This window comes from Periplaneta americana, chromosome 4, assembly GCF_040183065.1.
Source record: "Periplaneta americana isolate PAMFEO1 chromosome 4, P.americana_PAMFEO1_priV1, whole genome shotgun sequence".
NCBI classification, from domain to species: Eukaryota; Metazoa; Arthropoda; class Insecta; order Blattodea; family Blattidae; genus Periplaneta; species Periplaneta americana.
The window spans coordinates 146,801,079-146,817,913 of record NC_091120.1 but is presented as its reverse complement, the minus strand read 5'-3'; the positions used below and the strand labels follow the sequence as shown (position 1 = coordinate 146,817,913).

The 16,835-nt window shown below is 33.3% G+C and overlaps 1 protein-coding gene across 5 annotated transcripts in view; it reads left to right on the top strand.

Moving 5' to 3' along the window:
• LOC138698282 (cytochrome P450 4C1-like) overlaps positions 1-16,835 on the top strand; it is an 82,634-nt gene that overhangs the window by 28,857 nt on the left and 36,942 nt on the right. For 3 of the 5 annotated variants that reach the window (XM_069824070.1, XM_069824072.1, XM_069824071.1), the window contains 2 exons: positions 9,214-9,320; positions 12,595-12,685. In XM_069824070.1, the coding sequence (XP_069680171.1) occupies positions 9,214-9,320; positions 12,595-12,685 (198 nt within the window). The remainder of the gene's footprint in view (positions 1-9,213; positions 9,321-12,594; positions 12,686-16,835) is intronic. The other 2 variants (XM_069824069.1, XM_069824073.1) reach the window with 1 other exon arrangement.

Sequence of the window (16,835 nt, the reverse complement as noted above, 5' to 3'; positions counted from 1 at the left end):
ATATGCATTATTAACTTTCTTCAACAATAAAATAAAATAAAACCTTGCAAAAAGTGGCAAAAAGCATTACAACTGCTGAGACAAAAAATAATAAATATATGAAAAAAATAAAATATGGCTTCAATTATGGACTAAAAATTTATAACATGATTTTGAAATTGAAATATATAAGCTTATATATATATATATATATATATATATATATATATATATATACATATACATACATAGTGTTCTGCCAAGTGGCAGGTTTTTCATTATAAACCCACCATTCTCCAAGCTGTCTGTTTACAAGTACATGCGGTCCAACTAATCGATCACCAATGATACCGGCCCACATGTTGAGGGAGAACCGCACCTGGTGATGAGATGGAACAGTTGCACGTGCGTTTTCATACGCCCATAAGTACATGCTGATTGTGGAAATTTGTTATGCCATCTCGTGTGATCTGTGCTTCATCTGTAAATAATACTAAGGCAGGAAAGTTCGGATTTACACCACACTGCTGCAAGAACCACTGACAGAACCTAACTCGTGCAGGGTAATCTGCTGGTGACAGGGCCTGTACACGTTGCAAATGATAAGGATACAATTGATACTCTTTCAACAGTCTCCAGACAGTCGTATGAGGAACATTGACTTGCAACGCTACCCTTCGTGTGCTGATAGAAGGAGTCATGTTCACAGCCTCCAGAATCTCCTCCTGTACTTCTGGAGTTGTAGATCTTGGTCGTCCCCTTCCCAAACCAGGAGAGTTCAATTTTCCATACTCGCACAGACGGTAATGGAGACGTACAAATGTCTTCCGATCTGGACATTGTCGCTGTGGGTAACTCTCCTGGTACAAACGACGAGCCAGCGCAGCATTGCCGTCCGCCTTACCGTACATGAAGTGTATCTCTGCCAGCTCTTGATTTGAATACATGTCGCACAGTCTAACGCCTACACAACACTGAATGTAACCTTCGCCTCGGAATGAACTGTCAGAGTGCCCTCTTAATGTCTCCTTTGACGGCAACGACTTGCGGAAAGAAAAACGTTCCGGTGGATTTCAATGTTGTGAAGGCCATAACTCGGAAATAAAGCATTTCCGGACACATGTTGTAATGAACTATTTTGATTGTCTACATGTGGGAAATACATACCTGAAATTATGCCCCGTACTTTTTAAACACCCTGTATTGACTGATATATTTTAAATAAATATCTTATGATTTGGCGATACTTCATTATAATTCCTTTTATTGCTCTATTTTATTATCAAGGTGATCTACAAAACTTTTATCATGACTTCTTACATAATACAACACAATTCTTTCTTTGAATTATTTTCATTTTAAATAGAAAAATAGTCTTGTTTCTTCGTAATAATTTATTATCCTATGTCCTATAAGCTCAATTTTCCCTCCGAACATGAGTTTTACTCAAACAGGAGCTAGATTTATAGCAAACAAAACATAATAGTTAATAAGTATTTAATGAATTTCAATCTTAAGGCATATAAACTTGCAAATGTTTATTTGCTATTTAATAACAATATATGAACGTTTTCGCCGTTTAGGGCATCTTCAGATATAACAAAACATATTATCTGGACCTATGATAACATATTATGCAAATAACAAGGAAAATAGAGAACAATATATATGGTACATGAAATTCATGAGCTTTATGTAGATATAACATGAAACAGGATGAATATTGAGATAATCTTTGAATTTGAACTTAGACTGGACGAATATTTTATTTTATACATATAGCTCATGTTACAATTAATATACAATGTTTAAAATTTGTCAATGTTAAAATTTAAAATGATGATAATAAAATATTTAAAGTAATCATGGCTGAAAGTTGTCGTAAGTTACAAGATAGTATGCGTAGTTAATGTTCTAGTGTTTTGTAATTATTTCGCTTGGAGAGGCCGTTGGCATTTGAATGAATGTTGTTTGAATGTTCTCTAAGCGAAATAATTACAAAACACAAGAACATCAACTACGCATACTATCTTGTAACTTACGACAACTTTCAGCCATGATTACTTTAAATATTTTATTATCATCATTTTAAATTTTAACATTGACAAATTTTAAACATTGTATATTAATTGTAACATGAGCTATATGTATAAAATAAAATATTCGTCCAGTCTAAGTTCAAATTCAAAGATTATCTCAATATTCATCCTGTTTCATGTTATATCTACATAAAGCTCATGAATTTCATGTACCATATATATTGTTCTCTATTTTCCTTGTTATTTGCATAATATGTTATCATAGGTCCAGATAATATGTTTTGTTATATCTGAAGATGCCCTAAACGGCGAAAACGTTCATATATTGTTATTAAATAGCAAATAAACATTTGCAAGTTTATATGCCTTAAGATTGAAATTCATTAAATACTTATTAATAATTTACCAGGCATATTGATATATTAAAATGAATTGTAAAAAAAAAAACATAATAGGCCTATGACTTTCTAAAAGTTTCTTTTTATAGTAATAGTATTGACAATAGTATACTGCCCTCCCAAGCCAAAAGGCCGTATCTCAAAACTTGAATATTTTTCAGTATTGAGGATTTAGTGAATGATCAAAGCGCGCCTACTTTTAAAGTTAATTTATTGGAATTTTCAGCGTATTCATTATTGAAATATATTCAAACTATATAGAATACAATTTTTAGGCTAATTAGCTTACATTTTTGTGGACAATTTGAGATACGCTTAATTTGCTAAGTATTAATATTAATTGTTGAAGATACTGATATGCTTAGCAAATTAGGCGTATCTCATATTGTACATAAAAAACCAGTAAGTGAAATTAATTCTGTTTTATTTTATTAATTATTTTTATTGTTTTAATAAATTAGAACACATACTGCATAGCATTATTGTAAAAAATACTACAATCTAAGACAAATATCATCTAGAAAATCAGTGAAGAGAGCAATTTATTTACCAATCATTCTGTTAATATATTAATGATACAAAGGTACAACATTGAAGTTGAAAATAAATGTTTGGTTATATTTACTGAGGTACACAGTTCACAAAACACTTTTACGTAAATTACTGAGGTAAATAAATTAACTAAAAAAATAACAAAACACTGAAAAGTTAGTTTATACCAAATAATTGATACTTGAACATAATAAAATTTTAGTCATCATTTACTGGAAGATTCTCCCAAAATGTCAGTCTGTTTTTCATTATTCCACCCAAATTACGAATTATGGCACTCTTTTTTTAAGCAGGGAATCCAAGAGGTTTTCGTTGCTGCTCAGGACGTGGTAACTGTTCCTTCCTTCAGTTTATTTTTCCAGTCAGGAAATTTATGTTGAATGATGTACCATCAAAGTCATTTTTGTACTGCATACTGTATGATCTTCTGGAAACCGTTATTTCAACCAATGAATCAGGTTCAATTTATATTGTGATGAGTAGTCAGACCAAATGAAAAAATTACTGAAGCTCCACTGGCAGTACCTCAGATGGTAAGATGCTAATTTTACTGCATCTACAAATTCTGCAATATCATATACTTTATATCCACGTCTTTTCACTGACTGTTCTACTTTGTGAAGAAAGGATCAGAAGGCATAAACGAATGGCCTGGTTCAAAATATCTTTCAAAATTTCATTAGTACTTACTTCATTTGAACTAACAATGTAAATAAAAAATGAAAAGAATGTCCAGTTTTGTTCTGGAGCGTGCAGTTGTCCAACCATAGAGTAATTTTGAACAAACTCTCTTGTACTTGAAAAATTTGTAGAAAGTATTTCTTCTTTGCTCCTTTTAAAGAGAGCCTCGTGCCGGACAGCTGCAAACGGCTTGCACATTCCCCCCCCCCCCCAACAGGAACGAAGCTATCATGTAAACAGTCAAACACTTGTGAATATAGCTACCTTAAATGTGTCCAGTCTTGGCAACAAGATAACTTTTTGAAGATCTGCATAATAAATTATTTTGTTAATCTCTTCAATTTTTTCAGCATCTTCTCTGTATTTGGTCCGAGATTTTGATGCTCTCTCAATATGTTTTCCACATTTTACAAGTTTAAAAATTAGTGTCCAAATTTTCCTTTGTGTGGCTATTATTATGCACATTGAAGATTTCACAGTTTAGCAAAAGATATGTCCATTTCACTGGCTACCATTCTGTACTTTTCATATGAACATTTGTAATTAACATTCTGAGTAATAAAATCATGGTACATGGCAGTCAGAGTTATATCACTTGGTAAATAAAGACGATTAGTTGCTGTTCCCTCCGGTAATATACTACTAGTGTGATATGGTCGGATTAAATGAATTTATGTGTCTACGAATAATTTCATTGTCCATTTCGTTTTCTCTAAAATATTTGTGCATATGAACTATCAGTCCAATAGTGATAAAAATATATATTATTTTACTTACGTGGTGATTATAATGGCGTTTCTAAAATAAGGTTGAGTAGAATCAATATTCTGCGTCTAATACATAACAACTAACAAGCAAATGAAAATTGTGACATGTTTTCAATAATAAGCTAGAAAATTTAATCGGAACACACCTTGTATATTAATTTTCATGATCAACAATGAATTAATTATAAGGACTATGTTTAAACTATGGGAAATAAGCATTGGGGTAGTGGCGATTACATTGCTGAGAGCTGATTAAAACACGAAGGATTTGTTACTAATGCAGTTACGTCTAATTTGACTAGAATGGCAAATAAGAAATACTAAGCCAAAAGAACGTATGTCTGAGAAGCGGCCTTTTTGCTTAGAAAAATGAACTTCCGCCAAATTAGTTTAGGAATTCATATTAATTTTGAGATACGGCTTTCATTAAATCACGTTTTAAAGGCACAATTTATTGAGAAACGGCCATTTCCTTTAGGAAATACATATATTAGCATCTGAACTATCTAATTATTTCAAAAACTGATTTTTAAGAAAATCCTTGAGATACGCCCTTTTCGCTTGGGAGGGCAGTAGAGGCAAGTTTATTTCTGTTATTTGTACTTTAAACTTAGTTTATTTATGTCGCTTATTTTAATTATAAATAATAACAATAATAATAATAGGCTAATAATAATAATAATAATAATAATAATAATAATAACTTTTAAAATAACATTTTAAACAGTTTTGCTCTATGTAGGCCTAATTCTTTATAGCACCAAGAAACTCTTATGTTTACACACTAAAAAGACAATAATACATTGTATTCTGGCCAACATAATATTTACGTCTGCCCTTCGGGCGAGAATTTATTTATGAAATTATTTGCTCGTCATACATTGAAAAATCTCCAACTAATACGGTATGTGTATGATGAGAAAAGACTACCTTGTCTCTGCTCTGTAAACACTGTTTTATTCTGTGTGCACGTAACTTCAGAGTTTATGTGCCTCAACTTCAAAGTCTACTAGACTTCGAAGTGAGGTCCCCAGTCTGGGAGATACAGGTTAACTGATAGTATTCTATCGGTTGGAGGTGAGGGAACAGGCTAGAGATTTTTACTTTTTCCATCTATCGGATCTATCTACTGCGCCGTCTTTCTAGGTCTGTTTGAAAGTTTCATATGTTCTAGCATTGAAGCTGGGACATTTGGACGACGTTCAGTCATTTCGAAGTAGAATACTAAATTAAATGGGAATAAATTTCTACATAGGCCTATGCATTACTAAATTCCTTCCACAAAAAAAGACCCTTTCAAATAGAAACAAGTATATTTTATTTCAAAAGCCAAATGCGTAAGAACTGAAGGCAAAAAATATAGCCTTAATTATGGGATAAACATTTATAATGACATTATTTCGAAATCACGGCATATATATCAAAAATTGTAACGCATAAATCCAAATTAGAAGTATGAGATATTTAGAATGCGTTATTTAAATTGGTATTAATATTATTATATTCAACATACTATATATTTCAAATAAGTATCTTGCGAGTTTGTGATAACGATATTTCATTTGATTCTCAGTTTACTCTATTTAGTTGTGGACTTAACCTAAAAATCTTTCATTCTGACTTCTTACTAATATCAAATTTTTACTGAATAGCGTACATACTTCAGATATTTTCATTTTAAGTATAATACATTATCTTCGTAATAATGTATTATCTTCGTTTCTTGGTAATGATTTATTAAGCTACTCTATGTTCAGTTGTCCCAGCGAACATGAATTATACTCATACGAGGCTTAGAGATTTATGTTAAATAGAACATATTGTTTATTATTCGGTTGAGAGGCTTTTATCATCCAGTCTGCTCTCGAAACAGATGAAAGTTAGAATTTATAAAACAGTTATATTACCAGTTGTTCTGTATGGTTGTGAAACCTGGACTCTCAATTTGAGAGAGAAACAGAAGTTAAGGGTTTTAGAGAATAAAGTGCCCAATCTGATGGAAGTGTACCTAGCAACCTTCTGTTTCTCACGATCTTATCCTTCGATATCATGCTCTTGAATTTCGCTAGTTTAGGCCTAACTGGATCTGGATTACGATTTAGATTTCTTCTTCCTATTCTTAATACTTCCACAATTTGTCCGTCAATCAAATCCATTCCAAAACACTCTCAACACGTTGCTATCATCTTCTCGTATGTTTCACCACTATGTTCCTTTTTCTTTTCTTCTACTCCAAAAAATGTCAAGTTCTTTCTCCTCTTTTCCGCCTCTAAGTGTTCACATTTGCCTTTCAAATATTTATTTTAATGTTGGATTTTTTCCGCCTTCTTCCTCACCTTCGCTATGGTCTCTTTCAATGCTATTAAATCTTGTTTCATTTTAATATCCTCCATTTCACTCCGTCTTCTTTCACTTATTAATACAGAGGTCAATGCCTCTGCTACGCTTACTTCCACTGACTTGCACAAATTAACCCCCACACTCGCTGCTTGCTTAAGACTGAATTGTCCTATGACAAACTGATAATAACAATGATAGCCTATGTCAGTGATGTCAACTGATGCCCATAGGAGCAAGCGCGCGCTTTAGAGCCCAGAAGAGCCTGAGCGCTTTACAGCGGAAAGGAAAGAGACAGACGAAAGAGATAGTATATGCCGCTTCGTCGAGCTATATACAGGGATGGCCAGCACTGATTCAATGGATAAAGGAAAGAGAACTTATTAAAACTGTATTCATGTTAATTTTTAGATTTGTCTGAGAAGTATAAGTGCATTATAAGAATGTATGTTTTAATTTTAATGCTCAATTTTCACGAGTTTGCTTTTTTATTCAAAAGGAATATTTTGTCAACTTTTTTACAGAAAAGTGAAATTTTCAGGTGTGTTTATTTAATAGCCTTACAGGTAATGAAACAATGTTTTCGTAAATCTAATATATCGTAAATATGTATTACTGAAGATAGTGTATTAAAATGTTTGAAAATATTCGCATGAAAAATGTTTGTAAGGCAATGAATTAACAAAGCAAATACTGTTACATCACAAACAAAAGATATGTGCCTATGTTTTGGTGCAACGTCAGCCCTATAGCTTCAGCAGATTTCGAGCTAATTTAATATTCTGATAACAGAAAGTTGCGCACCAATATCACCCAAAAGCAAAATGCGATAAGAGTTTTATAATGTAATATTAGTTACAGTTAAAACATATACCTACACAACATTGCTTTGTACTATAATATTGTTTTAATTAATTTTATAATCTAAAGATACTATCAATATCAATTTCAACTTATCATGTCATATTCAATGTCTTTCTTTGGGATAACACTTTCTTTATGAATGATGTGTTTAATTCACTTACTACAGTATAGTTGTAGTTATTATGGAATTTGTGTGAATATTCCTTCTTTACGTTGTTAACGTTTAAAAAACAACTGCAATATTAGGCTAAGAAATAGGTGTTAGTACTTTTGTTTTACATACAATATAGAAAATATCAAACAGAAAGAAGCCATATAAAAATAACGACATAAAATTTCACGTTCCGTTTGAAGTTTGTGCACCACTGTTTTCTTAATCCAACAGGCTGCTTATTCCTCCTAGCATACCTAGCGCTTAATGTCCGCGCACGACGTCAAGGTCCGAAAAATGCGCTTGCTTTGACATCACTGGCCTATGTGATGCCAGGACGTTATGGGACAACAGAACAAAATAATAATAATAATAATAATAATAATAATAATAATAATAATAATAATAATAATAATACGGTTATAACAACAACTATACACCGAGCGAGTCGGCTCAGATGGTATTCCGGAGGTCCCGGCTTCTAACCTCACGGCCGACCAATCTTACTGGAGTTTTCCATGGTTTCCTTCAGTCACAAAGACAATGCCGGATTGGAAATTTACATACGAAGATTAATCACTGCTTTAATTACCAATATAAACGTTAATCAATAATCTAAAATCAAACACTACAACTGCCTACTGATATACCCAATCTCCTACACGCTATACGATCACAGATGTCAAAGCGTGTATAAATAAATTTAAGAAGAAATAAATAATTAAGCCTGTAATAATAATAATAATAATAATATTAATAATAATAATAATAATAATAATAATAATAATAATAATAATAATAATAATAATAATAATAGTGCATTGCACTATAACAAAATTATCGCTATTTATCTTCCTGTTTTAATCTCTTTCGTATCCAAAAACATGTCATTATTAAGATTCATGATATATTTCATAACGTTGACTAATATTACTAATTCTGATACTTTAAAACACTTCAGGCATAGAAGACATAATGTATTACCATTCCCTTCTATAAACAATTATTTTTCCTCCTCCTGATATTGAAAATAATTTTATACACTTTCGCCTGTTTTGCAAGCGGTCTGGGATTGGTACAGTCGGAAATTCTGCTATCCACCACTGTGCTCAGGTAACTGATGGACTCCAACTGGCTCCGGACTCCGTGAATACAAATGAGGAGTCTCGAGACTCATAATGAGCCCCTTGGCAAAGCCTGTCATAGAATCGTCAGTATTAATAGCTGAGAGTGAATTACATTTTTTCTAATTCTCCAAAAAGGGATGTCTGTCATTATAAACCAATCTCCAGTTATTATCTTCAGATAAATACATGTTCCCTAACCAAACATTATACTTTCTCCAAATATTATCTTAAGATGAACACAATTTCCCAAAACCCAAACCTAAAATTATATTGTACACCAAATAGCTTAAACTTAATTATGATATATTTTTGTTGCAGACAGATGGGGTTTAACTTACAAAATTGTGGTACAATACAAGCCCCTTATGAAATGGTGGATTGGTCCATTTCCGGCAATCACTATAGTACATCCAGATTTCGCTGAGGTCAGTATTATGCAGTATTTCATTTATAAAATATCAAGAGTCTTGAAGATGACACATGCTCTCCCATTGTAATACATGTTATGTGAACAATTTACTGAGGGATAAAGCAAGGAGATGCACTATCACTTTTACTTTTTAACTTTGCTCTAGAATATTCCATTAGAAGGAACAAAGAAGACGGAGAGGGTTTGGAATTGAAAGGATTACATCAGCTGCTTCTTTATACCGATCACGTGAATATGTTAGAAGAAAAAACATGAATGATTAGGGAAAACATGGGAATTTTACTTGAAGGACGTAAGGAGATAGGTTTCGAAGTAAGTCCCGAAAAGACAAAGTATATGATTATGTCTCGTGACCAGAACATACCTAGTACGAAATGAAAATATAAAAATAGGAAATTCATCCTTTGAAGAGGTGATAAAATTCAAATAACTTGGAGCAACAGTAACAGATATAAATTGCACTCGGAAAGAGATTAAACGCAGAATAAAAATGAGAAATGTCTGTTATTCTTCGGTTGAGAAGTTTTGTCATTCAGTCTGCTCTAAAGAGGCTTAAAGTTGATATATATAAAACCATTATATTTCCGATTGTTCTGTTTGGATGTGAAATTTGAACTCTCTCACTTTGAGAGATGAAGATGTTAAGGATGCAAGAGAATAAAGTCCTCAGGAAAATATTTGGGGCTAAGAGGGATGAAGTTACAGGAGAATGGAGAAAGTTACACAACGCAGAACTGCACGCATTGTGTTCCTCAGCTAACATAATAATTAGGAATATTAAATCCAGACGTTTGAAATGGGCAGGGCATGTAGCATGTATGGGTGAATCCATGAATGCATATAAAGTATTAGAAGATCTGATGGAAAAAGATTTTTAGAGAGGCCAAAACGTAGGTGGGAGGATAATTTTACAATGGATTTGAGAGAGATGGGAAATGTGATATGGCTGGATTAATATTGCTCAGGACAGGGACCTATGGCGGGCTTATGTGAGAGCAGCAATGAAACTCCGGGTTCATTAAAAGCCATTTGTAAGGAAGTACATCTTGGAAGTTTCGCACCAACTCCTTCACTGTAGTGTGTTACCAACTATAATTCTCTCTTTAGTTTATTTTCTTGAATTATTATTTTCATTTGTACAGAAATAAATTACTCAGTTATTGCACACCGAAAAAATAATATAAACGTTCGATATCGGAACTAAAGAGTACTTTTGTAACTGTGAAAAACGTTGGAAATCTGACTTCGGGTGCAAAGTGCACCGTTTAAGTTAGGATGATCAGATTTTGAGACACAGAACCCATTCCTAAAAGTGGTCCTGTGTGCATCTCAAATTTCAGATATCAAAACTTCACACCAAAGCAGTAACCAGTTTCAATCCATACACATTTTCAGATGTGTAGACTAATATTTATCTGATACAACTGAAACAAAAAAAAAATAATGTATCAGTAATAAAAAAATATCACATTTTATTATGAGAAAGGGTAAATTATATGTGTTTAGTACTCATGTTCACTTTCAACTCTTTTATAACATGAATTAGAAAAATACACATAGTCTACACAATGCAGTTGCTGCAACTGATTATTCTCCAGCAATTACTATTGAGCAACTACATATCTCTGATTTGATTGTTTTGCTTTCAACAACAGCCATAGTTGAAAATTAGAAGAATAGAGTCGTACTCGCACAAATTCAACACAGCTATAATTCAGATTATACATTGTGATCAACAGGTGTGTTAAAGTTCCTTTTTCAGTATAGATTTTTCATTTTTGCACCTTTTGTTCACTGCTACGAAGTATTTTCTGTTGTTATCCTCTTCAATTATTTTCTCTGAAAGGAAAGAAAACATGAAACTTTCGCTTCAAATTTTATTTCGCAGGATTTTCAGCAGAATAAATTTTAAAAATTGTGGTTCATTTATGAAATTTTTCGAGTCAACTAGTTTTTCTTTTCAATATTTGGGAAAATGAACCTCGTCTTTTCAATCTCAAAGTGCTATCGTACTGCAGTCAGATAGATGTAAGAATCCAATCTGGCCATGTAACACCACCGCTCTCTCAGCTGCTGCTCACTAGAGTCTCTACTATTCACAGTTATTCACGAAGTGTTACCATCATTTAAGGAAAGCCTTGCTTTGAGGTCAAATTCAGAAATACGCGTAAAAAAATGTGTCCATCTTATACAGAGTTGTTTCCGATCTCAGATAACCTCTGCAGTTGTCAGCGTCGTTAAATAAACCATAATTTAAACATTTTTTTTAAAACTTTACAAGATTTGTTCTAAACTCAATACGTAGCTAAAAGCATGGAGGGTTGGGAGGGAAGATAGGAGAGGTCAGCGAGCTTGAAGGGGCAGATTCGAGCGAGCTGAATAGATCCGCTTCTTCAAAGCAGATTTCGGTTCTTGTTAGCTCGACAAACTTGAACCGAACATATCACTTGAAATACACTATACTAATCCCTACAGCTATTATTTCAAAGGAATTCATTAATATTACTTCTGCCAAATTGTGTAGGTCAATAGTAAGGGCCGCGTATTTATGATGTTCGCGAAAATAACGACATGATAGGTATACATTAGGGTTTTGCTAATCTTTACGCATTAAGTGATTCTGATTAATAATATGCGGATGAAACAATCGCGACAAATCGCATAATAAAGTTCTAATAGCGAAATGTGAATACATTCGCGAATTATTACTATTGTGTCGTTTTATAGTGAACTTCATATTCTGAGTTTTTTTGTTTACTTTCTTTTCACTTGAATTTGTAATATATCCAAGTAGGCTATATTACATGGTATTCTAGGTGTTCTGATTACATTAGTGATCTCAAAAGACAGAGAATTCAACATTTCACTGATAATTTAAAAGTGTTAATTTGAGGGCTGCAAGTTTTTTTAGTTTTTAATGAATGTGTGTTAAATACAGTGTCAATCCAACAAATATTGTATATTGGCAATACCGTACCTTTACCATAATCTAACGAAACTTCAATGTTAATTATTTGGAAAGCAATATTCATACTGAGTCAGTACTCCAATTCCAAAATAATTGTATTTTCCAAAATTTCCATTAATCTCCGCCAAGATTACAAATCAATCTCCAACAAACTTCGCCGACACCAATATTGATAACAAAATGATAAAATTAATCACCATAAATACCTCCCCTGCCAATGTTAAGTACATTTCTCAAGCAAGTTATTGTACCAGTATTATGTGTTAATATAGTACAAGTTATTATTGTTAATTCTCTGCAGGCGGTGCTCAACAACACACATACAATAGAAAAGACCAAACTTTACAAGATTATGGAACCCTGGTTGGGATCTGGACTAATCACTTCTACAGGTATGGAAAATTGTTGTATGCAGAAATATAGTTTCTAATAGTATTTGTTTTCCTTGTCGTAAGTCTATAAACTGTCATGTTTTCCCGATTGATATTAAGTTATCAGGTCTTCTCTTAGTTACATATTATAGTGTTTATAAAGTAACTCATAATTTCAACTGAAATTGAATGAGGGGATTTTGGATAAAAAGCTGAGACATGTCAAACCATACATCTAGAAAATAATATTTTTATAGAAACAACATTTTTTCAACTAATTTCGTGTGAAATATGGCGTCATCATGAAAAATTTTTAATGACACTTTGCAGTTTTTCTAATATCAACTGAGAGATCATTTGTTTTATACAGAAGTACTATGGATATGGTTACTTTGGTAACAATCATTTTGATATTCCCTGTGTTATGAAAGCAGTTTTATTGATGCCATCATTTTGAAACAAGATATTCTTAACACAAAATGAGGACATTAAGATTCTGATGATGATGGGATTTGGTGACAGAAGACATTCACAACAAGATTACGTACAATTTTTGAAGATACTCATCCCAATCGGCCACATAAGTTACTTGTCTGTCCATTGTGAGAAGAATAAAAGCGAAATTCAGACAACATGGTCATGTCAGGCATAAATGGTTCATTTTCTGTTAAGAACTTCTTGTTTTATGTTGATTTCATCAATAAAACAGTTTTCATAGTACAAGGACTAACATAATTTATCAACAATAAAATTGTTACCATATTAACCATAACTATAGTGAATCTGTAAATGAAGAGTTACAAATACGAAATAACTTAGAGGTACAAATATGAAATAGTTGATATACGGCCTGAAACGTGTCTAGCGAAAGCCTTCCAAATTACTACGCACTGATACTTTCGCGGAAATGTGTTAGTTTGGAGTTAGAAGATGAACTGTTGAAAAGTTTATCATTATTGCGTTTTCTAGAAAAGTAAACCTGTTGGCGGTACGTGCATTTCTTGAATATACATTCTTATTCGTTAATGTTAGAAATATTAATGATGTAATTATATAGGGTGTTAAAAAGTGTGTATCCAATATTTTAGAAGGTGATAGTATGCATCCAAACAAGAAAACAATGTCTAATAAACATGGGTCTACAACACATACTTTCTGAGATCTGGACACTCGTTCATAGGAGGTGTCCAATGACGTGACGTCCATTCATGGCAATGCATTGCTCTTCTCTACAACACAGCAGACTACCAGATAATCATACCGTTGATACGTCGCAAGGAATACTGGAAACAAAAGTTTGGTTGCGGATATGAGCGGGCTTCAGCAGAGATGGTGTTGTGAATTTTCATAATTAGCATGTGTGAATGTGTGGGCTGATGAAAATTCCCATACAGTTGAAGAAACAAGGCATCAGCACCAATTCTGAATGAACGTATGGGCAGGCGTTTTTGGCGATAGATTAATAGGGCCATACGTGCTAACACAGAGATTAACTGGGACTAGTTACGAGAAATTTCTTATTAACGTATTACCTATCTTGCTGGAGAATGTGCCATGTCAGCAAAGGCTACTGATGTGGTTCATCCACGAGGGCACACCAGCACATTTTCTCCGCAATGTGCGTGAACACGTGATGCTGATATTTCAGGACCGCTGGATTGGTCGGGAAGGCCTCGCACCTTGGCCTGTTCGTTCCCCAAACTTAAATCCCCTAGACTTTTGGTTATGGGGAAACCTGAAGGAATTGGTCTACGCCACTCCAATCAACAATGTGCAGACAATACAGGATCTCGTCTTAAATGCATGTCAGTACAACAAGAACAACCAGTTCAATTTCAATGAGTGCGTAATTCCTTACGCCTAACGGCAGACCAATTCATTGCCATGAATGGACGTCACATTGAGCACCTCCTATGAACAAGTGTTCAGATCTCAGAAAGTATGTATTATAGAGTCCATGTTTATTAGATATTTTTTCTTGTTTCGATGTATAGGTCTTACTATCGTCTCCTAATATATTGGATACTTTTTCTAACAACCTTTATCCTTAAAGAGTAATAATGTACGTTTACAGCAATATATGGTTAAGTGATCTCGTTTCTAAATTATGAAACGTTTTGTATGTATGTATTTATTTACACTGCAAGTGGGCAAGCACCCGGTGGCAGTGGTATATACAATATTAACAATACACAGTTAAAATGATAAGCAATACACAATAAAATTTACAATAGCCTACATAATAAAATTTACAACACATATACAATTTTATACACAATACAATAAGAATACACAATACAATTTAACACAATAATAATTAAACATAAAATAAAACACCTAATTTTACAACACAACCTACATAATTATGTATAGGTCCTACATAATTTTCAATAGTCTTTCACTTTACTCTCATCTCATTCCCTGTAGTGGCACTATGACGCATTTCACTGACACTTTAGCACACATTTCACTGACACTATAGAACACATTTCATTGACGCTATAAATTATCACTGATCGGAACTGTTCACTGCACTGTAAAACCATAATTTCACTGACTCACCTCGCTTCACTGATACAATAGTTCAAATAAGTCAAATAATTACACCCTTATGCATACTTATAAACAGAACTACATTTAAACTAAACATTTCTAGTGTAAGGCCCTCTTACACGCTATTTTTAAATAATTTACAATTCAAACCAAGGAAGTAAACTCGTCAGGCTAGATAAATACATGCCACCTTAAAAAATTAAGTGTTGAATGTCACCTTAATTTTAATTTTCACTTTATACATAACTCTTTAAATTATTCTTGAATCTCCTTAAGGAAGGACAGCCCTCAAAGACCGCTGCAGGTAGGTCATTCCAATCATTTATAGTTCTATTTAAAAATGAGAATTTACCTACATCCGTTTTCTGTTTCCTACATTTGATTTTAAAATCATGATCGTTCCTACCATAGTACGTTGGCTTTTCTAACCGAGCCGTTATGTCTACCCATGCTTTCTGACCTAGATGTGCTCTATACAATGATGTTATTCTAGTTTTCCTACGTCTGTTTTCCAAAGTTTCCCATTTAAGTTCTTTTATCGTATCGTTCCCATCTTCTCTTTTACCTTTAACAAATTTAGCTGCCCTATACTGGATTCTTTCTAAGGAATTTATCTGATATATTCTATAGGGATCCCAACACGTAGTTCCGTATTCCATTAACGGTCGCACTAATGTTAGATATGCTATTTCCCTCGATTTGGGGCTAGCCTTTCTCAAGATTCTCATAATAAAGTGAAGTGCCCTCCATGCTTTGCCTGTAACATTATCAACATGCTCTCCCCAAGAAAGTTTGGAGTTTAAATACACTCCTAGGTATTTACAACATTGTTCTTGCGGAATTACAACACCACTGAATTCGTAATTTAGACTAGTTTCCTCTCGGGTTTTACAAAATGTTATAGATTTACTTTTAGAACCATTTATTTTCATCCTATGCTTTAACGCCCAGTTGTAAATGTTATTCAAGTCTGTTTGAATAGCATCTACATCTGAATTATTTCTAATCTTTCTGTAGATAATGCAGTCGTCTGCAAATAGCCTCACATTTGATGTAATATCCTGGCATAGGTCATTTACGTAAATTATAAAGAGTAATGGACCCAGAACGCTGCCCTGTGGCACCCCTGAACTTATATTTCCAATTTCCGATATTTCATGACCTACTCTAACTCTCTGGATTCTACCTTTTAAGAATTCTTGGATCCATAGCACCACTCTTTTATCTATTCCTAGCCTACTTAACTTATCTATTAATATGTCATGTGGCACCAAATCAAATGCTTTCGAAAAGTCAATCACAACTGCATCGATTCTTCCGCCTCTATCTACCTCTTCAGCTAGATCCTGAACCAGCGACGTAATTTGACTATCACATGAGAAGCCTTCCCTAAAACCATGCTGACGGTTGTAAAACCAGTCTTTCGCATTTAGAACATGACGAATATAATCCGATATCAAATGCTCCATGACTTTACATACGACAGATGTAAGGCTAATCGGTCTGTAGTTTCCGACATCTAATTTATTTCCACCTTTATGTATGGGTACCACTATAGCTGATTTCCAGTCACATGGAATAGCTGCATTGTTTATGGAAACATGAAATATACGCATTA